The sequence below is a fragment of the Urocampus carinirostris genome, chromosome 10 (assembly GCF_059441175.1).
Source record: "Urocampus carinirostris isolate Australia breed hairy pipefish chromosome 10, RoL_Ucar_1.0, whole genome shotgun sequence".
In the NCBI taxonomy this organism is placed as follows: domain Eukaryota; kingdom Metazoa; phylum Chordata; class Actinopteri; order Syngnathiformes; family Syngnathidae; genus Urocampus; species Urocampus carinirostris.
In genome coordinates this window covers 28044509-28067989 of record NC_142358.1, presented here as the reverse complement: position 1 = coordinate 28067989, position 23481 = coordinate 28044509, and the positions used below count along the sequence as shown (strand labels likewise).

Here is a 23481-nt window from a genome sequence, read left to right as displayed (position 1 = left end):
TTTTGGTCAGAGCACTCTTAACTCCCATTTCTTTTTATACACACAGACATTTTAAGGTATCACGGGCCATCTCAAACAATGTGGCGGGCCATATTTGAAACATGTGCTCTAAAGGGACTTGTTTATTATTTGGCACCTAAAAGTGGTTAAAAAAAACTTAATGAATTAATAAAAGTAATATTGTTTTGAACTAAAACCAAAAATACCGTAACTATCATACAAACAAGCATTTCATGCTCATAGGACGAAAAATGTATATTAATTGTTCATAACTTGAGCCTCACCTAGAGGTAGCGAACATGATTGTCCGAGATCTCGCTTCTAGAGCTACCCCGAAAAATCAAAAACCTTGTCAAAGAAAAATGTTGCAGTTTGGTTACATTGGTTACTGTAATTTGTGATTTCCCCTTGTGCTTTGTAGCACTTGTTTTCAGTTGCACTACAAAATAGAGCGACATCTAATGGTCAAATAAATACACACTGTCCTCTTAAAATAAATAGCTTCTTTTGTGCTCGAGGATTGTCGGATTTCCTCTCTGTCTTCATTAATCATACTGGTACACTATTTAGATATCACAAAGATTTAGCTAATTCCAAAGGTTTGTTTACAGCCTGTCATGCTGATATAGTAGCAATTCTAAACTGCAGACCGCAAGGTGTGTGTGTGCATATGTGTGTGCATGTGTGTGTGTGTGTGTGTGTGGGTGTGTGTATGACTGTGCCTGTGTGTGTGCCAGAAGCAGCCGCTCCACCTGGCCTTAGCCTGCGCTATCATGTCAAGGCCTGAACGTGTCTTGACCTGCGACTCAAACAAATGCCGCTCTTCACTTTCACCTCTCTTCTCTCACTTGAGGCTCCGGCTGTCTTTGCTCAGTCAATACGCTTGCGGTGCTGGCGTTTTCTCGGGCCCTCGAGGGCCAGGACAGTGCTGGCCCTTGACTTACGCAGCAGATCCAAACTTGAGCGGGATACAATCGCTCGGAGCGGACATGGGGTGGGGGTTGCAGCTGAACCGTGCTTGCACAGCTGCTATCCCTGAATAAACAGTGACAAGGTATCCAATATGTTAATAGAAGATGACAGTAATTTTTAAAAAAAGGCAAGTAGACGAATGGAAAAATTGGTAATATTCATACTGTAAATTCCGGACCACAAGCCACGACTGTTTTGCTACATCTTAAACCCTGCGTCTTAAAACACGGTGGGTGCTTGTTCTTTTTTTTTCGTGTGGCAGATGGTTGCAAGGAGTGTTGGCAGCGACTTTGGACTGGGCCTTTCCGCGGATCCCCCCCACTGCAGTGCCAGTTGGAGCCCCGTGTTGATGCTCCCACAAACCTACGGTTCACCTCGGCCAGCGACAAGCAGCTGGCTTAGAACTGTGGCGGACCAGGGAAATCCAGCGTTTTCACTATAATAAAGATTTCTGCCAAAGGCTCTGAATGTCAAAGTGAAGAAATTCAATGAAGGACACGGTGGCAAATGGCTATGGTAATTCATATTCATAATGATTTTATGAACTTTTCCAACATATTCTAAAATAATAGAAAAAAGGATTGCCCAATCAGTAAATTATTTTGCTTTTCTTGAAAAATACTATTTTTCTTATTCTATCATATATTCTTTAAATTGTTTCTCATAAAGAAAAGGCAATAACCAGAATTAAGTGATATATTTTAGATAATTTGGTGAATTCTCATTTTTTTTTAATTTAAAAACATTGTAAAATAATTTTTGAAAACACCAAAAATTTTAAAGGGACAGTGTGTATTGTTTAGCACCACTTTTTGGTAAAAAAACATGTTTTTGTTAAAAAAAAAAAAACTTTTTTTTGCATACTTTTACGGTTGCCATGGCGCCCAATTGGCCCCCGCCGTGTGGCGACAGCTGAAGCTCGTTGACAGATTTTGAAAACACCAAAAATATAAAGGGACAGTGTGTATTGTTAGCAACACTTTTTAGTAAAAAACATGTTTTTGTTTAAAAAGAAACATCTTTTTTTTGTATACTGTCACGGTTGCCATGGTGCCCAATTGGCCCTGCCCGTGGGTGCCAGCTGAAGCTCGTTGACCGATTGGCTCCCCGTCAGTATTGAAACGCTGTCCTGACAGTCGGCTTTTGTCGGTGCGTCTGTGAATCTCCGTTTTTACACAGCAAGCCCTTTTTTGCCTGTCCTGTGTTTTTACTCTTGTTTTACTTTCGCCACGAGCTGTTTGATTTCGACTTTTTCGGTTCCCGACACCGCCATCGCTCGCCACGGAAGTCCCACTTCTGCGGCGGAGCAACCTACTCCCTGCGACCAACGATCTCCGGATCGAGTATACGCTCCTTTCTCTTTTCCTCAATAAAACTGTGAGTACGTTACGCGAGTGGGTCCTGTTTCCTGTTCTGGTCCTGACATATACATGTTGATATAAACAATAAGCACAAATACATGAACTATCAGATAAACATTATTTGCTTTTAAATACGAATAGGTCAAGAAATGTGTGTATTTTACTTAACATGAGGCTCACAAGATGGAGCGAAAAGGACTGTCTGCTTTCTTGCTGCTACGCCCTCAAAACACAAAGAAATCAGAAAACAAATGTTGCGGTTTGGTCTCTTTGAGTCACTGTAGTTTGCATTCTCCTTTGTACTTTGTTGCACTCATTTTTGGTTGCACGAATCCATACTGTGACATCTATTGGCCAAACATTTCACCGGTTCTTTTTAAGTCTCCGTAGTTTGATTTTTCCATCGCACTACACCATAATGTGAAATATAGTGGTCAAATTTCATTTTAAAATCTCATGTACCCTCCTTTTTGGAACATAACCTCCCAAAAAAGGAGGGATTACTGTATTTGATCTCCGAGAATAAGTTTGAACCTTCAAAGAATATGTTGTGCCCAGGTCTACGAATTTACTATCCGTTTCCTGATAAAAATGCATTCATGGAACTTCCCTATTTGTAAGACAATCAGGTTGAGGGAGCAACTGTGCCAGGTGTATTTACAGTTAATCTAAGTTAAACATCAGCTTCACCCACATACACAAAGAACACAAGGCCTTTGTGTTGCCGCCACAGGGACTCTACGTTGCTCCACATGCGCACTGAGTTCGGGTTGCTAGTGTGTTTTATGGCATGTAAACCAACAAGATTTCCATGGGCGGCCAACTGGCAAGTACAATCGAGTGTGAATGCAGCCAATCATGGGCTTGTTACTGGAAAAAATGACTTAGTTACTATTACTATATACTTTATTATATGCAATATGCAACTCAGTTACCCCCAGATTACTGAAGCTTATCTAGACTTGCCATGTAACGGAATACAGTGGAACCTCGGATCTCGACCATAATCCGTTCCAGAACCCTGATCGAAAACCGGTTTGTTCGATCACCGAAATCATTTTTCCCATTAAAAATAATGTAAATCGTTTTAATCCGTTCCAACACCCTGAATATTTACCTTGAATGTTTAACGTAAAGCTAACCCAGGCTAATCGTACGTTCGCGTTATTGTAATCTTTCATACGAAAGATTACGCTAACATGAACGTGTAACAACAGAAAAAAGGATAAAGAAAAGAATTATTAATAGGATTTCTTACCTTTGAGATGGTCAGCAGAGGGCGCAGGTGGACGGTGGGGAGAGGAAAATCATCAAAAGTTTTTCAACCTCTTCCACAACTTGCGGCCGTTGCTTGTTTATAGCACTCACTCCCCTTAGCCACATCACTAGATTTCACAGCCTCCTTATTTTTTAGCATCGTACTGATCGTAGATTTAGCCATCCTGTGTTCCCTAGCAAGATCAGACACTCACACACCTCCTTCATATTTTGCCATTATTTCTTTCTTAAATGCAATAGTTGTACGCACTACTTTTCTTTTTTCACATGTAGCAACTTTGCCGCTTGCACTGACTTTTTTCGAAGGCATAATAAGGGGCTAAAACACCCGTACGCCGCTCAGCATCGCACCCTAGTGTACGCACTCTCACATTACCGGCGTCCTAACTCCGATTTTTGGACCGAACAGCAAAGCAAGAATTTCTCGAAATTTTTGGTCGGACTCCGATTTGTTCGAACTAAGAGGCGTTCGAAAACCGAGGTTCCACTGTACATGTAACACCATTACGTAATTAGCTTACCCATCCATCCATCCATCCATCCATTCCATCCGTTCAATCCATTATTCTCCACTTATGGAGTGTCAGGTCACGAGGACAGTAGCCTCAGCAGGTAGGCCCAGACCTCCGTATCCCCAGCCAACTTGTCCAGCTCTTCCGAAGGGATCCCGAGGCGTTCTCAGGCTAGCCTAGAGACATAGCCTCTCTGACGTGTCCTGGGTAGTCTCCTGCCAGTGGGACATGCCCAGAACTTCTACCGAGGGAGGCGTTTGGGAGACATTCTTATCAGATACCTGACCACCTGAGCTGGCTCCTCTCAACGCGGAATTGCTACTGAGTCCCACCCGGATGACCGTACTTCTCACTTTATCCTTAGGTGAGAACCATGCCTCCCTGCGGAGGAAACTGATGTCAGCTGCTTGTAGTCGGGATCTGTTCTTTCGGTCATTACCCATACTTCATGAACATAGGTGAGGGTAGGAACACAGATCGACTGGTAAATTGTGAGCTTTGCCTTTCGGCTCAGCTTCTTCTTCACCACAACGGACTGGTACAGGGACGCATGAAGGCAGTTGATGCACTGGTCCGTCTGTCAATCCCCCCTTCCATCCTACCCTCACTCGTGAAAAAGACCCATAGATACTTGAACTCCTCCACCTAGGGAAGGATCTTGTCTTCAACCTGGAGAGGGAATGCCACCCTTGTCCAGCAGAAATCATGGTCTTGGACTCGGAGGTGTTGATTTTCATCACGGCTACTTTACACCCGGCTGCGAACCGCTTCAACGATAACTGAAGATCATAACTTGAGGAAGTCAACAACACCACATCATCTGAAAACAAGAAGAGATGCAATGCTGGGGGCCCAGAAAAATTATGAACAGAATTTTTTCACAGGCCTTGGTGGAGTTGATTTTGTTATTTATGTTTTTATTCGTATACTTGAATGGTGATTGTATTCTGTTACAATTACAGAAAAAAAGACATACTCAAATTAGAGGTATTTTTAGTAAAAATAAGGATTACACTGCAGGATTTCCATTTTATTTAAAAGTATATTTGGTCACTTGGTTGGTTGGTTGGTTGGTCGGTTGGTTGGTTGGTTCGTTGGATCCCTTAACCACTAGGGTCGTAGTGTATCCATCCATCCATCCATCCATTATCTGCGCCGCTTATCCTCAGTAGGGTCGCGGGGTGCTGGAGCCCATCCCACCTATCTTTGGGCAATGGACATGGTACACCCTGATCCGGTTGCCAGCCAGTCACAGGGCACACAGAGACTGACAACTCACTCGCTCATTCACATACCTAGGGACAATTTGGACCGTCCAATTAACCTGACAGACATGTTTTGGAATGTGGGAGGAGATCGGAGTGCCTGGAGGAAACCTACGCAAGCACAGGGAGAACATGCAAACTCCACACAGGAAGGTTCGATCTCATGACCTCAGAACTGTGCCGCACACGCGCTAACGACTGCCAGTCGTAAGATACATACTGCGCCAACAGATGAATTGTGTCTATCAGATTTCAGTTAGAGCTAGCGCATATTGCAGCAAAGACATATGTCATGGACACAGATACATCATTCGGATCATGGGACTGGCATACATTTAGGCATTCATGCCAAGTAAATTTGAATGTCTTCAAAAGGTTTGGCATCCCCTCTTCAAACAAGTAAAACTCGAACTTAGACAAAAAACATCCCAGGGTTTGTTATAAAGTCAACATTTGGTGTGTTTAGAACAATATTGGGTTCTTAATGTGCTCTTACTGTGAACTAAAACAGAGGATCGTGTCTACCACATGAAAGACAAATAATATTTTTGCTTAAAACACTATACACTTAGAATTCGAGCACTTTTTTGTAGGAAGACAAGCAACTTCCTGACTTTGGTTTCCTCCAATTAATTGTCAAGGTTACGTTGTTCATTTAACCTAAACCAAATTGAGAAATTTAATGTATTTGATGTTATTTTTGTCTGTCATAAGCATATTTGGTATTTGAGGTAATCAAAGGTAATCAAAAGTAATCAAGTAACATAACTGCAATATTATGCTATTAGGATATTGTAATTGATTAAATTTTTCAACAAGTAACTAGAAACTGTATGCAGTTACATTTTAAAGCCCCTAAAATAATTTTACAAAATCCACATAAGAAAAGTCAAGTCAAGTCAAGTTGAAGAAAACGTGTATACTAACCTTTCGAAGTGATGAACCATTCATATCTATAAGAGTGTGCGATCTTGAGAGCTTGCAAACGAGAATTTAGCTGAGAGTCTCCATATCCATTTTGTTTCTAGGCTTCAAAAGACTCAAAGATCACTTTCTCCATTTTTGGGTAGGCCTACATTCTGAGACATTTTCTTTTTATTCCTTCATTCATGGTGTATAGCAAAAAACATTTTACAAATAAAAGTTCCAAAATTCAGCACACTTTTACCTTTTACTCTGGAGTTAATCTTGTCCCATTCATTTTTTGATCCTGTATAAGCCACACTACTTCCCAGCACTGTCTTCCTTTCCCTACTGGTGACATACAACCAAATATACAGGTAAAGTACAACATTAGCCGCTGATTTAAGGTATTTCATCGTATAGTTGTAACTGGCATTAGATGTGGCTACATATGGTAGGGAGAATATCTGCATGAGGAGAAATTCAGTCATGTCGTTCTTTGTGCTTGAGATGGCACCACCATAACTGTATTCAGTTGTAGGCTCATATACAGTAAACATGCTGGTGGATTGAAGGTTTCCAGGTGACAATTTGAGTAATATAAAATTATTCAGCTCTTGTAGAACATTGCAAGTATTTTATGTTTTGCACAGTTAATATTCATGTCGTCAAAACGAATGAGTAACAAAGTTTTATAAATAATGCGGTAAAGTAATCAAATTAAATTAAATTGTCTTTTTGTCATCGATAACAACGTTGTGAAACATTATATGCAATGAAATTAGACAATGTTCTCAAGAGGAGAAATGTAATCAAGAGAAAAATAAGATAATTGGCTGATATTGTACTCAGAGACTGGCCTAAGTTATTCTAATAGTGCATTGAAAATAAAATGTGCATTTTAACAATAACAATGTTACGGGACATGTTCCTCAGGGTAGCACTGTCTCTGTTTTGCTTCTGTTTTTCAGTAATTAAGTCTTCTGTTTCTTGCCCTGATGCTGACACTTTGCTTTCTGGTTCAGCCCACCTGCCATCTCCACTTCCTGGTTTGGCCCATCACCTGTTGCCAATTAGCTATTTAGTATAAAAGCACCCTGTATCCATCTGTTCACTCTCTTTTGATGCTTCTGTTTTGTTGCCTGTTTTGGTTACTTCTATTTTGTAGCCATCAGATACACACACCTACCGACTGGTATGTTGGTATGGCCAGGCCCTGGGGTAGCTCAGAAAAAGGCCTCTTTACATGTCAGACATAGGATTTGTTTGACAAATCTGTATCTCTGTGTGGTGTGGAGGCTGCAGCGTTTTCGACTGGGGTAGTGTGAGGAGGGTGACGAGGACAGCAGAGAAAATCATCGAGACTTCTCTCCCCTCCATTCAGGACATTGGCCAGAAGCGCTGCCTAGCCCAAGCCAAGAACATTATCAGGGACCCCTCTCACCCCCAGCATGGACTGTTCACTCTGCTAGCCTCTGGGAAGAGGTACTGCAGTGTGCGGTGCAGGACCACCAGGTTCCACAATAGTCTTGTCCCCCTGGCCATTAGACTGTTAAATGGTGAATCAAACACATAGTAAATCTCAACTGCTGCTAATCTGTACATCTGTTGGTTTTGTTTGACTTTTTTGCACTACTGGCAGTTCTTTATAGCTGGCCACCCCTTGCACATCTGTTCTCCTCTGCACTATTGTACTACAGTGTTATTGTTACTGTTTACCTGACTTGTTTACCTGACTGCCCTTTTTGCACATCTGGTTAGCTGCTCCTCTTGCACTCTTTGCACTACTGTAAAATACTATACATAGCCATAACTATTTAGTATATTATTAGTACTCAATACTCCAACTCAATACAACATTTTATTTATATCTGTACATTCAAGGAAACTGTGCGGGTCAGATGTATCGACATTTCATTCTGTATACACGTGTACTAGAATGACAATAAAGTAGATCTGAATCTGAATCTGAATTGTTTAGGGTAAACACACCAGGTTGGAGGGGTTATGCAACTGTTAGGTCTGTTACCTTTCCCCTCTGAGAAAAGAGAGTGACAAGTGACATTAATATTTGCTCATGAGATGTTTCACAGTCTGACCAGAACTGCAACAGCTCCCCTATTTTACTACAAACAATTGAGTCACAGGAAGGATGGGGGAGGAGAGTTTATCATAGCAAGAGGATACTGTGGTAGAGAAAGAAACATTAAACAGACCAGAGAAAAATAAACATGACAATGCAGCAGCTTCTCTTCTTAGGCGAATGGTTGAGTAGTTCTCAACGTGATAAATCTCTGAAGCAAGGGAAACATTTTACTCAACGTAGGAACCGTATATAATTGAGACAATTCTAAGTATAACATTGTAGTAAATTATCAATACATGTTTTTACTTATAACCCATCAGCAAGCCTCGTACTTTATTGTTTAGAGCAGTATAGTTTGTGACTTGCTGTTACTGGGGGTACTTATCAGTTAATTTGGCTTAGCTGATTCCGTTCTTAGTCGATTTATTAAGCTCCTTTTCGCTAGTCCCTTGGCTTGATACTGTGAGTTTTGTATAATTTCTGTTACTCTCCTGTTGTTACTCAATACATCTATCTTTCTGTTTTTTCTGTTTTAGATTATTTCTGGTACACTTTATTTAAAACCTGGTAAGACCTAGGCTTACAAGCTGTAAATACACCAATTCCCAAAACAGTCGCAAACAATATAAAGTATTTTTACTGTTTTGCAGGTCTTTTGTAATACGTTAGTCCCAACACCGGACGTAACACAGCTTTGAGGGCAAAGAGTGTAACATTTTCCGCGTTTTGACTGATTGCAGCCGCTGACTTTTTGAGAAGGGGTCATAAGGTTCATGACACACCCTAAACTTTTCCCCAACACTTGATGAATGTATATCTTAGTCTGAGCAAGTTCTTCTGTCGGGAATATAAAGTACTTCGTTTAGTTTGTAACCACGTGGGATCCCGTTTGACGAACGTGACCTACGCTCCACATGTAGATGCACGCGTCGCAGAAGTCAAAGTACGTACGCGATGTGCACGTGCATGCCCAGAAATCTTTTAATGCTTAACTTTGGCACTGAGTGCTGGAGATTTCAACCCAACAGGAATGAGGTGTGTGCAGGGCTGTTGCGCAAGCTAGCGTATCCGATTTCCCTTTGTTGTTTGCGCTTAATCATTGTTGGGGCATTTAATCACCTGCACATTGGAGCTAACTACATTTGAAAACATGTGCAGTATAGAAGATGTCAGGATTGTGTAGGTACTGTACATATACTGTAGTATTACTCTCCATTGGGAAATGCATCATATATGATTCCTGAGAATAATGCATCAATAGTTCTTAGCAAATGGTTGGAGATGATTAATAGCCCACTTACAGGCAGAATCACAATTTGGGCACATTTTGATTGATAATAATTGTTTGCCCATCGGTCTGAAAATACTTCTGGACTAAAAACCGTTTTTTTTTGCAACATTTAAACACTGTGGCTTTAAATACAATGTGGTGTATCATTTTTCTGTGTATATATATATATATATATATATATATATATATATATATATATATATATATATATATCTTCTATAGAAAGACAACAGACATACTGTCATGATTTGTCCATTGCCCTCACCTGTGCCCAGTCGTTTAGCCCCAGCTGCTGCTCATTTCCTGATTGGTTTCCCGCCTATTTAAACATAACTCTCATTCACTCCTTGTCAATCCGTCAGCGAACCTCCGCACATCCAAAGTAAGCACTTTTTTACTCCTTTCTGTTCCGTCCTGTCCTGTTTCCTGCTCGTCTGTCCCTGGCGTCCAGATCGTGTCCGGTTACCTGACTTGATTCCGGCCTCCGACCATGCTCCGATCTCCCGTCCCGGCTTCCTGACTTGTTTCCGTTCTCTAACAATGCTCCGATCTCGAGGGCTTCCTGCTTCTCCTGCCCAGCGAGCACCGGATCGCTGTCGTTTGTTTCCACGCACCTGACTTCCCTGATTCCTCAAAAAAGCTTTGTGTGAAACATTACGCGTTTGGATCTACTGTCTGTTCTAGTTCTGACACATACTACTACAATAATACTGTAGTAAAGAAATACAGAAAATTCAACAGAACACTTCTAAAAATCAAATTTAATGCTTAAAACGGGGATGCAATTCAGTGTGTTATTTATATTTAATTGTGAGAGTTTTAAAACCAATTTAATCAAAACAAATCTAATACAAAAGAAATACAATCATAATATGTAGATGAGTGCATTTATATTTATACATAAGTGAGAATAATTGGGTTGCCAGGACCAGCCCCTGGCGACTTAAAAATTGTGACCCCCTGTACGAGAAGAAACTATCAGATGACCTGTTAAAGGATAAACGGGAGCTCACACAGAGAAGATTTTTGAAAGTTTATTAAAAATGTAAAAAGATCATCAGTATGAAAATAAATCTGAGGAATAATGCAAAAAACATACCACTTCATCCATCCGTTATCCATTCTGGGATCAACTCTTTGGGGATAACCAAACAACTTCTTATCATAACACATTATAACACATTTCACTGCTTATGGCAAAATTACTTTTGAAAAAATTATCTTCAATGGGGCAAGGGTATGCGTAGTCTGTGGGCGGATTATAAGGGGCGTATTCAGGAGCGTACTGGTTTTCTTGCGGGCTGGCCCAGCACTGAGGCAAGAAGTAGCATTCCTGAAAAGTGCAGTACTGGTTGTGGTAGTGCTCTGAGGAGAAGCTCATGGGGTTGCACTCCATCCTTGTGGGCGAGTCGTAGCAGGACGATGAGGAAGAGGACGAAAAAGAATCCTGAGGCGAGTAGCTGTTGTACTCTACTTGGCTGCACGGCTTTAGTGTCTCGGGTGAAGAGCAGGGGGCCTAAAAGAGATTCAGGTTGAGACTGGTGAGGGTCAAGAACTTATGTGTCTGCTAAGCACAAAAGAAATCGTCTTCATTCGATTATACAACCCCGAGCAAAAAGTATGGAATCACCAGTGTTGAGCAAGCCCTGACTCAGACATTTTATTCTGTAGAACAAACTCAGATCACAAACATGAAACAAGCGTAAGGTCATTTTAAAGTGCAACGTATTGGCATTAAGTAAAAACATTGCAATGGTCCGTAAATTTTACTTTTATGGAGCAGGTCCAGGGAATACATATGGAATCACTCCATTCTGAGGAAAAAAATAATGCAATCAGTGCATTTTGAGTAGAAAATAAGAAACGCCCAGTCAATTTTCCTTCTTTGATTGGGCACTTGGCTTGGACTGAGTCTGCTCGCCAGTCAGCAGTAAAAACCAGTGCAGTTATTACACCTTGTAGGGCTCCTGGACTAAGTCGATTGGCAAAAATCATGGCTCCGACAAGAGAGATGTCTCTTGAGACCAAAGACAAACTTCTTGTATGGTTGCCAAAGATGTGGGCTTTTCACAGTCAGCCATATCCAAGATTTTAACCAAGTACAAACAGCATGGGAAGGTTGTTAAAGTCAAGCGAACTAGTTGGCCAAGGAAGACATGTAGGCGTCAAGACAAACAACTAAAGGCCATACGTCTTAAAAACAAAAAATGCTCAACAAGATAAATGAAGGGGAAATGGGAGGAAGTTGGAGTCAACGTATGTGAAAGAACTGTGCAAAATTGTCTAAAGAAAATTGAATTTTCGTATAGGAAAGCTGAAAGGAAACCATCATTGATGCTTAAACAGAAGACTGCAATGGGCTAAGGAGAGGCTATCATGGACTGTGGATAACTGGATGAAGGTTATCTTCAGTGATGAGTCTAGAATCTGCATTGGGCAAGGTGATGACCTTTTGTTTGGTGCCGTTCCGGTAAATTTTACAACGAGGACTGCCTAGTGATAGCCGAGCTCTCAACCCAATTGTAAAACTGTAGTGGAAATTGAAACAAAATGTTCAAATATGATCTGGCAACTGCAATCAAAGAGAGTTGGCACCAGATTGATGAAGAATACTGTCTGTCGCTCATCAAGTCCATGCCTCAGAGACTGCAAGCTGTCATGAAAGCCAAAGGTGGTGCAACAAAATACTAGTGATACGTTTTGATTGTTATTACTTTGTCTGTTTTTCATGATTCCATATTTTTTTTTCCTCAGAATGGAGTGATTTTTTAGATTTTCCCTGCGCTTGGTCTATAAAAGTAGCATTTCCTGACCAGCACCAAGTTGTTTTATTAATTTCTTTTAGTGTTTCTGAATGCCAAGGTGTTTGAAATGACCTTACGACTGTTTCATGTTTGTGATCTGAGTCTTTTGGACTGAGTACTTGTCCAAGACTGATGATTCCATACTTTTTGCCAGAGGTTGGGGACAAATTCCCCTCACAAGCTCATCTAAAAATCAGATGTATTCATTTTCAGTGTACTTTTGCTAGCCAAAACGTTGTAGTACCATCTTTAAACTGACCGCTACTTCCTGTTTACTAATTGGTACAAAGGTCTACCTGTTTAACACACATTTGTGAAATAACAGAGCTTGACAGAATTGTATTGCTATGTTATTACTATTTCAATACTCTACTATAACTTTGTAATAAGTATATATATTATTACAGAAGTCCCCAACCTTTCCCGTACCATGTACCGGTTTAATGCCCGACAATATTCTTGCAACCCTGAATAATAATATCATTAGTAATACTAACAATAATTAAAATATAAATAAGCCTAAATCCACTGTGTAATCACCAGACCAATAGTGATGTAAATTACATGGGAATAGGCATTATATTTGATCTCATCATCACACTATTTTTACTCATGGTACCAGACACGAATATAAGAAAGATATAATTATACGCAAAAAGAACGACAAAGGAACAAATAACCTTCGATGCGTATTAAATAAATACATTTTGGTATAGTGTTGATAGATTACGTTGACGACAAATGATTTTAATCATGACCCCTCATTTATTTATTCGTCCCACCAGATGAAACGGGACACAAATATAGAATATAGAAAGCGGCCGTGTCACTCGGGTCAGGGTGACACAACACACTCTTTTGGTCAACAGCAGGGCCCGACAGCTTTCACTGGTTTACCCCTGTCGCATCATACAGGTGCGCTGCGCATCCCTTAAAACGCGTCCAAACATCCCACTATCCTTTACCAACATCTCTCCACTCATTCCGATCAACAACAATGTAATTAAATACAGTAATATAATTCCCTTTTGAATTTGGATTGAAATTTGCATGAAATTTGATAAATATCGTTTGGAAATGCTTATAATAAAATAACATGCAAAGAAGAGTTTAGCCAGCTATTTGCACTTTGGGTTTAAGCATAGTTGACAGTAGTGGGACACTAGGGACAAGAGTTATACAGCTTTTTAATTGTTTTTTGACTATTATATATCCAGTATTATCATATTTTTACAATTTTTGTTTGGCAGGCGGATAATAAGCCAGCCACAGATACCAACGATTTTTTGTTACATTTTAATAACATATAAGGAAAGTATCAGTCCGGGGGTCAGCAACAAGTAGCTCTGGAGCCCAATGTGACTCTGTGGCACTCCCTAGTGGCTCTCTGGTACTTCTGTTTCATTATGGAAAATTATATGGTTTCTGGAGGAGGACAACCAATATTCTTAATATTTTCAAAAAATGAATATGGTTACATACAGTATATCTATGCAGTATGAGTTTCCTTATTTATAAGACTTATGAAGCTTTCAATTTTTTTGCACCAGATATATGTTTTAGGTGGTTTTAGTCTTCTAATTTGGGACTAATATGGGACATTCAACTTTGGATTGATCACCCCATGCTAGTTCTTTTTATAAATGACTCCAAATAGTTTTGGTTTAAAATGCTTGGGAAGAAATTTAGCTAATAAATAAAAAGTTACCAGCAGAGAAAAAGTTTGAAAGTGTGAGTAGCTAACTAAGGGGTCAGCAACGATAACGGAACACAAAAAACAACAACAAAAAATGTCTGGCACCGCAAAAAAATCCTAGCCTTGTGAAAACTGACTCTAAAATTAGAGAAAAGTTGATGTATACACAAAAGTTAGTGATTCAAGATTTGATTAAACAAAAAACATACACAAAAATACATATATATTTCCCTCCCCCATGTTTTTCCATTTTTAAACTTTTATGAAAATATCTAGGGAGCCACTAGCGCAGCACAAAAGAGCCACATGCGGCTCTAGAGCCGCGGATTGCTGACCCCCATGGTCCTAATATCCAAACGACTCGTTTCTTTTAAAGCTATTTTAATTCTCCAAAAGGCGTCCACTGATTTTCAAACGTACCATCCCTTGGCCATTGTTGTCCGAGTCCAAGAGAAAGCCGTTGTGGCCCCAGGGTGGAGGGAAAGCCGAGGGTATCTGCAGGGATCCGTCGTAGGGACGGTCGCCCTTGGTGACGATATCGTTGCTACCGTAGTAGTCCGAGGGCGCCAAAGCCTCGCCCAGCGGTTGCTGGCCGCACGTGAGACTCTTTTCCTGCACCTGGACTGCGTGGTAGGGGGAGGGGCACGGCCGAGGGGCTGGAGAGCCACAGGTGCCGGGGTCCGACGCCAGGGCGGCGGGGGCTTCCACGTAGCCGCCTGCATGGGAGTCATAAAAATCACGATTGAAAATTGCCAGTCGATGGGAAAAAAGCAAGGTTATGGCGTGAAACAGACAGTCCTTCACCAGTGAGTAGGCGGGGAACCAAGCAAAGTAACGAGAGAACTTTGAATTCCTCAGAAAGGTTGAAGGTCGAGCTAGTAATTTTGCATGCCGTGGATGCGAAATAAACCGAAAAACTCAAAAGGGAGAAAGAGAAAGAGAAAAAGGAAAGGTAGAAAGAGAAAAGTAAAGAAACTAAAAAAGAGAGAGAAAGATAGATAGTTAAAGAGAGGGAAAGAGAATATTGAGAGGGAGAGAGACAGAGAGAAAAACAGAGAAAAACAAAGAGAGACGTAAAGAGAAAGACAAAAAGTGAAAGAAAGAAAGAAAGAAAGAAAGAAAGAAAGAAAGAAAGAAAGAAAGAAAGAAAGAAAGAAAGAAAGAAAGAAAGAAAGAAAGAAAGAAAGAAAGAAAGAAAGAAAGAAAGAAAGAAAGAAAGAAAGAAAGAAAGAAAGAAAGAAAGAAAGAAAGAAAGAATGAATGAATGAATGAATGAAAGCAAGGAAGGAAGAAGATATTAAAAAAGAAAGAGAGAGAGGGAAAGAAAGAGAGAGCGAGGAATATAAAGAGAGGTAAATAAAAAGAAAGACATAGAGAGAAAAAGAGTAAGACACAAAAAGATAGAGAGTAAGAGAAAAGAAAGAGATAGGCAGCAAAAGACAGAGAGAGAGAAAGAAAGGAAGAGAAAGACAGTGAATGAAAGAGAGAAAGGGGAGGGAAAAGGGTAAAAAGGGAAAGAAAAAGAAAGGGGGATGAGAGAAAGGGAGAAAGAAAGCGAGAGACACAGAGAGAGCCAAAGAAAGAGCCACATAGATAGATAGATAGATAGATAGATAGATAGATAGATAGATAGATAGATAGATAGATAGATAGATAGATAGATAGATAGATAGATAGATAGATAGATAGATAGATAGATAGATAGATAGATAGATAGATAGATAGATAGATAGATAGATAGATAGATAGATAGATAGATAGATAGATAGATAGATAGATAGATAGATAGATAGATAGATAGAGAAGAGATATAGGGTGGGGTAATTTCACTCAGTCAACCACTAAAAATCTTTTTACTTGAAAATCACAATGAGCCAATGGTGGGGCATTTTAAGAACAGGTCTGCGGGTTCCTTTTCTGTCCTTAGAACACACCCGGGTGCCCGCAGGCACCAGCTTGGAGACCCTTACACTCATGTATCACATGTACCTCTAACTTCCGAGTAATATTCACTATTAGATTTAAATACATTTACTTTGCGGATTGATGCAACAGGAATCACTCGTGGGAGTGTCTAATCTTAACAACTTTGATATACTATTAGTTTATATAGAGGACTAATGAAAAGGCTGTAGATTTTATCTCATTACCACACTATTTTTGTCACAGTACCAGAAACAAATGTTAATTATTTTGTGCATGACACGTGTTGCATGTCTAACTTTTTTTTTAAAAAAACTCGAGTCTGTGTTACAAAACATCGTTTTTCGCAATGTGACTTAAAAGAAAAACCTGTTCCTAGCTACAATAGTTCAAAAGGAAAATAAAATATTGTGAATTTAATCACAACTTTGAAATTAAAGTGGTATTTTTCCTTTAATTTTTTCTGAAGGGACTTGGTGCATCATTTGCTGTCACTGTATTGTGTCATACAACCAAAATTGAGTGCTAGAAGGCACAGAGAAAAATGCAAAGTACAGAAATCAACGTGACCCAACCGCACATAATTTCTTTTCTTTTTTTTCCAGCTTTTTGGAGGTTTTTGGGTACCCGTAGCAGCAAGATAGCGGATAATCGTGTCGTTTCCCTTCTAAGTGAGTTTTATGTTACGTAAAATAAATGGAAATATCGTGACTCATATTAACAATTTCACATTTTTATGTTTGTTCATGTATTGTCCCTTATTATTTAAATCAAAATCACTGAGTGATATTTTACCACTGTTAGGCCTAATACACACTGTCTCTTTAATGCCAGCTGTAAACACAACTACCCCCCACCCCCAAAAAAAAAAAAAAAAAAAAGAAAACTAAAAGATGTACACAGGTTAATGGTCCAGGTTATTTTCAAAATAAAGTCATTATAAACCTCACTATGTTGTTTAATTGTATTTTTTTCCAACAAAATGTCCCATAAGTATGTGGGCGTAGGGGCAGGAGCTCTAGCACCACCTTGTGTGTATCTGTGTCGGCCACTTATTTAGAATTTGCATCATCTCAGTCGTCTTCACGGGAAAACTTACCTGGAGTTGACGCACACACGTCGTGGATGTCCAAGCAAGCATCGGATGTCTAAATATCAGACACAGAAAAATATATTTGACAAGGTAAAATAGACGATTCTCTTGGTCTTGAAGGCCTGTATTATAATAATGGGAATTACGGTTTGCCTAATGAGAGAGAGAGAGAGAGAGAGAGAGAGAGAGAGAGAGAGAGAGAGAGAGAGAGAGAGAGAGAGAGAGAGAGAGAGAGAGAGAGAGAGAGAGAGAGAGAGAGGAATAGAAAGTGAAAGAGAGAGGGACAGAGAGGAAGCAAAGTAGAGAGAGACAAAGAAACGGGGAGAGGTAAAGAAAGAAAGAAAGAAAGAAAGAAAGAAAGAAAGAAAGAAAGAAAGAAAGAAAGAAAGAAACAAACAAAGAAACAAAGAAACAAAGAAAGAAGGAAAGAAGGAAACAAAGAAACAAAGAAAGAAGGAAAGAAGGAAAGAAAGAAGGAAGGAAGGAACGAAAGAAAGAAAGAAAGAAAGAAAGAAAGAAAGAAAGAAAGAAAGAAAGAAAGAAAGAAAGAAAGAAAGAAAGAAAGAAAGAAAGAAAGATAGAAAGATAGAAAGAAAGAAAAGAAAGAAAGAAAGAAAGAAAGAAAGAAAGAAAGAAAGAAAGAAAGAAAGAAAGAAAGAAAGAAAGAAAGAAAGAAAGGAAAGAGAGAAAGAAGGAACAAAAGAAAGAAGGAATGAAAAAAAGAAAGCATGGAAAGAAAGAAGGAAAGAGAGAATGAAGGAAAAAAAGAAAGAAGGAATGAAAGAAAGAAAAAGCAAAGATAAAAGAAAGGAGGATGGAGCAAGATAAAGGGAGCGAGAGTGTAAAAATATTGAAGAAAGTGGGAGAAAGAAAAATAAAAAGGGATAGAAAGAGAGATATATGGGAGGATAAAAGAGAGAGACAGACAGAAAAATAAAGGGAGAGAGAGAGAACGTGATCTTGAGAGAGAAAGACAGTGATTGAGAGAAAGAGAGAAATATAGAAAGATAAAGAGACAGAGAGCAAGATAAAGGGAAAGCGGGAGAGCGAGAGAGAGAGAGAGAGAGAGAAAGACGGAAAGAGAGCGTTTCGAACCGAGCCAGCTTATTAATGATGGGGAGCCAGTTATCGTAGTTCCCTTGAACGAATCGGTTCATAAATCCGTTTTGTTCGCAAACGACCCACCCCTCCAGTATTCAACCTGTTCTCAATTGCGTGTGTAGAAAGCGCTGCTGTAATTCCTTTCAATCAATCAATGCGATCATTTATTTTGAGCATCAGCGCGCTCATTCATCGATAACGTTACTCTTGACTCTGTGAACCCTTTCACTTGTGACATTTAGATGCTTACAAGGGAATAAATGAACGTACCGTTTTGCCTTTTTTACAGCTGGCCTCGCGGGCCCTGTGTCTCTGCAGGAGCTCCTTTACGGTGGTCTTCACCCTCACCCCTTGGTACACTCGCGGCATCTTATCTGCAGGATATATAGAAAAGAATAGAATAGAATTAGAATGGAATAGAATAGCCTTTGTCATTGATATTTACAAGGCAAAATGTTGTATGCTACGAGATTAGACATGGCCCTCCAGGGTGAAAATGTAATAAGGACTTTAAAGTGAAAAACAAGGTAAAAGATTGTCAGAATAAATAGGAAAAATATTTACGACATAGTGCTTGGAGACTGGCCCAATTTATAATAATAGTGCAATAACATTAGCAGCAACAAAAGAAGTCGCAAAATATATATTTTCACAGTTTTGCGTGCTTGTTGAGGGGGGTGATGGCCCTGGGGAAGAAACTGTCTCTGAAGCTGTTAGTTCTTGTTTTGAGGGACCTGTAGCGCCTACCAGAGGGGCACAGGTCAAAGAGGTGATGGCCAGGGTGAGAAAAGTCCCTCACATGCCATTACAATGAAAAATAACAAAGTCTGCTTGTTGATTTCAATGTAATTTTTGCCCAGTTTGGGAGAACGACATTAAAAGAAGTAAAGCTCTAAAACAGGGGTACCCAAGCCACGACCCCCAGATGACGACCCACCTCCACATTTGTTGCAGCCGCCTGAAAAAAGAACACAGTGTTTGGTAACGGGATTAGAACCCAGGTCACTACAGTGAGAGTGCTGGACTCTTACAACTGGACAACTGATTATACAGATGACACATGAAAAGGCATTGGCCAATATCTCATTATCACACTATCGTTAATCAGTAACAGATACAAATGTTTATTTTGTTGTGCATTTCACAAAATATAATGACAATAAATTTGTCACTTACAATGCCTAAAATCGAATACAGGATTTATCGTCATTGTAATAAATAAGCATTCGTTTTTGTTTCGCGGTTTTTTGATCCTTTAACCACATGGGTTGTCTTGGGCAAGTACAGGCTGGCGGAGCCGTTCCTCTTCCTTCTTTTTGAGCTGAGGGTATGCTCCCCCATATGAAATAGTACTGGTTTCCATCGTTACCAGTAGCAGAAGAAATCTCCTGATCTGACTCAGATACAGCACCTTCTTCACCTGGTCGCCGATTTAATGCGTGCAAAATGTCATCCTGCTCTTCAAAAATGAGCTACCTTTGTCTACATTAAAGTATAAACTCGCCTTATATATTTTTTGTACTAAAGCTACTACTACCGTGACTACAATAGTGTAATCATGAGATAAAAATCTACTGCCTTTTCACAAGTTATTAATACCACTGGCAGTCCAGTTCTCTGACAACTAAGCTGATCTTGGACCTGAAAGTTTATGTTCTGTGGATTTTTTTGTCATGAACCGACAGAGGGTTATTATTGACTCATTTTTTTTAGACTTTGGTTCTGTGAAGAATTCAGAAGGGTTATTTGATTGTGGCTTTGTGGAAAACAATATATTTTTACAGTTATGCATCCCTGCAAGCGTTGCAGTTTTTCTGTTACAAACTGACCCGGCCACTCATCAAAGAGGGGAAATTTTAAGGAGTCCCCGCAGAAAAAAAGGGGACCCTTTCACTAAACAAATTAATTTTGATGTGACAGTGTTGTCGTGAATCGTGCGTAAAATGCGCCCTGGTAATGCGCGTTCTTCACTGGCGCTCTTTGCCCTCCAACGCGGAACATTCCGAACACAGAGCGAGTGAAAACTTCCACTTTGCGCGTGGATCAGCTCGGTCTCTTCCTCGCGATCCCCCCCGAACCAACAAAACACGGTAAGCTGAGCAAAATATACGCGATCGTAAGTGGATATTTACGCCTGTTTGTAGTGGATCGAAAACGCGTTTATGAGTTGTTGTAAAGTGGGAGAAAACACGTTGCGTGTAAAAAACACGGAAAGGAATTCAGCGACCGAGTCGTAAAAACGAAGGGATTTCCTGACAAATGCGTACATGAAAAGGACCCGAACGAAGCGCTAAACGTTAGAGAATTCAAATCCAAAGAGCCTTTCTGACCATCTAATCACATATTTTACGATCGCTATTGTGTTCTCCGCGCGTGGTTTCGATATTCAAATCACGTTCGTGCGCGTCCTGTAAAACAGTACTCATTTGTGTCGATAAACTCTCCAAGAGGGGGGTTGAATCATAACCTAAGTTTAAAAAACACTTGCATAAGCCGCGTGTGACATTCGCCCAAAGGGTTTCTTTCATCAGGCTGCAATTTGATAAGGCTCTAATCAGAAAACGAGTAGCTGATAAATATTCATACGTCTAAATGCCCGTGCGAGAGCATGATTAGTCTTTTAATGCGTCAAATAGAAAGCCAAATTTCAAAGACAGACACATCCCACTGTCTTACACCCCATGCACGCTGTCAGAACCAAAAAAAAAGGAAAAAAGACTACTTTTTATTTTCTCACCCTGACGGCTGTTGGAAAAAAATTGTGGTGTAAAACCACTAAATAACTCGTTCACAATTGATAGTAATTTAAATAGTCTCGGCCGTGTGATTGGCGGGGATATCATGTATAAATCAAATACTTCCTTGATAATCTACAAAAAGGAATATATCATTTATGGACGATTTTGCATGCAAAAAATGTTCAAATTTGAATAAAAATTCTCTTGGTGATTCGAAAAGAAGAGCAAGTGCTCCTCTTAATTATTCCATCTTTCGTTTCTGCACCAATTATCCCTCACAACATAACTCACGTTCTCTTTTTTGTGTGTTTTCAGGAGAAGAATAAAAGTGAGTGATGAAAATCCTCATAGAAAACTCACCAGACATGACGACAGAGCTGACAAGAAGATTTCCTGCTGAAGCCTCCTCAATGTCCCCTTTTTTTTTTTCAAATTGACCAAGAACGAAAATTGGACAAAAGTCTCCAAAAATTATAACACAAAACTACAAGATTGGCGTCAGAGCATCCAACAATATTGTAATATAGCTGTGAACATATTAGTTTGGGATTTTCTCCCTCCATGCCTACTATTTAAAAGCCCAAGAACTCAATGATTTGACAATGATTTGATTGCGCGTTACTTTGGATTTGAATATTCAGAGGCAACCGAGTTATATCGATTTTTTAGCTAAATCCACTCAACGATCGTATTCTTGACGCACATTATTAATACACCACGACTGTTTTTCACATTTTGATGGAAAATAAAAGCTATTTTTATTGATTTATCCTGCTTTTGCAAGATGACAGCAGTACACTCCCTCACGGGGCTCCTTCGGCCACAGTGCGCCCCGTGCGTAATTTGTGCGCAGCTATCAGACTTTAACGAGTGATGGTGAGTTAACGGGGCTCATCTCGTGCGTCAATGTAAGATTGGACACTTTTAAAGGTTTCATATTGAGAAAAAGCGCATAAAAGTGGGACTCAAGTGGGCGTGGCAAAGGGCAGCAGCCATCTTTGGGATGCGCAGGCCTTGAGCAAGTGCACAAGGATTAACGCACATTTGGCCTTATTTGAAAGGGGGGTACTCTTATTACCAAATGGGATTTACGTTAAAAATGCACTTTTATAATCTGTATTGATTAGTGACTATGTAGCAACACAACAAAGTGTTCTTTTCCCCACAAAATGATTGGGCAATGTACAGACTCCTGGTTTTACACTCTTGTTTCATTCCGTGTTGTTGAATCCAATCGAATATAATACAAATTTAAATAGTTTTCTTGGACACCGAAATGCAACTAAAAGTGTTGTCTTATAAAATTAAACATTCAGGAAGAAAATCACTACTCCCCATCCAATATAACGGAATGTCTAATATACAGAGTTAAAAAAATGAAATAAAAACTTGAGATCCCACCCACTCCCAAAATGATGGATGTATACTTGTAAAAAAAAAAGAGATTTTTGTGAAAACTATATATATTATTCAGGGTTGAAGTGATTCTTTCAATTATTTAGGTTTAAGATAAGGACCCTTAAAATATTCTGTGTTTCTTTAATAATTTATATATTTGTATGACTGATAGTTGTACACGGCATGTAGATAGTACACAGTCTTTTGCTTTTCATATATAAATATATCCTTTCATTCTATTGTATCCTGTTTCAAACGTATTTTATCAACACTGTACACCCGATTTGCAAAGAAAACTGCATTTTATGTTAATTAAAATAAAAACAATCTCGAATCTGGAGATTTTCTTGTTAAGTGCAGTTCATAGAGTCAAAATTGACTTCGACACAAATAAATGGTAGTGGTATATAAAATAATTGAATTAAATAAACTAAAATTAGCTTTGAATGTGAATTTTGTATTTTAATTCAAAACATACACACATTATAATTGCCTCCCCGTCAATATCAACTAACTACTCCCTTTATTAACGATTACAATTCAATTTACTAAGCGACAATAACCTTTCACACACGGTGCGGCAACTATTTACTTACAGCAAGACAGACTAGATGTAAAGTAAACAAGTTTAGTTTATTTCCCCAAAAAACAGCACAAACAAATTTTGCAGTATATTTCTTAGTTCGGCAGTACGGCGGCGCAGTGGTTCGCGCGTGTGCGGCACAGTTCTGAGGTCGTGGGAACCTCCTGCGTGGGTTCAAATCCAGCTCCCGGCCTTACTGTGCGGAGTTTGTATGTTCTCCCCGTGCTTGCGTGGGTTTCCTCCGGCCACTCCGGTTTCCTCCCACATTCCAAAGACATGCATTTCAGGTGAATCGGACGGTCCAAATTGTCCCTAGGTGTGACTGAGCGAGTGAGTTGTCTGTCCCCGTGTGCCCTGCGACTGGCTGGCAACCAGTTCAGGGTGTCCCCTGCCCACTGCCCGATGATTGCTGGGATGGGCTCCAGCACCCCCGCGACCCTACTGAGGAGAAGGGGTGCAGCTGATGAGATGAGAGAT

At 39.8% G+C, this 23481-nt stretch overlaps 1 protein-coding gene and 1 long non-coding RNA gene across 2 annotated transcripts; one reads left to right on the top strand and one right to left on the bottom strand.

The window, feature by feature from the left end:
- The first annotated feature begins 771 nt into the window (after positions 1–771).
- Positions 772–1447, top strand: LOC148358587 (uncharacterized). Its single transcript, XR_015851460.1, has 2 exons — positions 772–1054; positions 1235–1447. It is a non-coding gene; the product is annotated as an uncharacterized LOC148358587 (long non-coding RNA).
- Positions 1448–10688: 9241 nt separating this feature from the next.
- Positions 10689–18657, bottom strand: pou2af3 (POU class 2 homeobox associating factor 3). The gene is made up of 4 exons (XM_088345782.1): positions 18556–18657; positions 17191–17239; positions 14589–14884; positions 10689–11184 (listed from the first exon to the last, which is right to left on the bottom strand). The coding sequence occupies exons 1-4, from the start codon at positions 18652–18654 to the stop codon at positions 10831–10833; spliced, it is 798 nt and encodes a 265-aa protein (XP_088201908.1). The 5' UTR covers positions 18655–18657; the 3' UTR covers positions 10689–10830.
- Positions 18658–23481: the final 4824 nt, after the last annotated feature.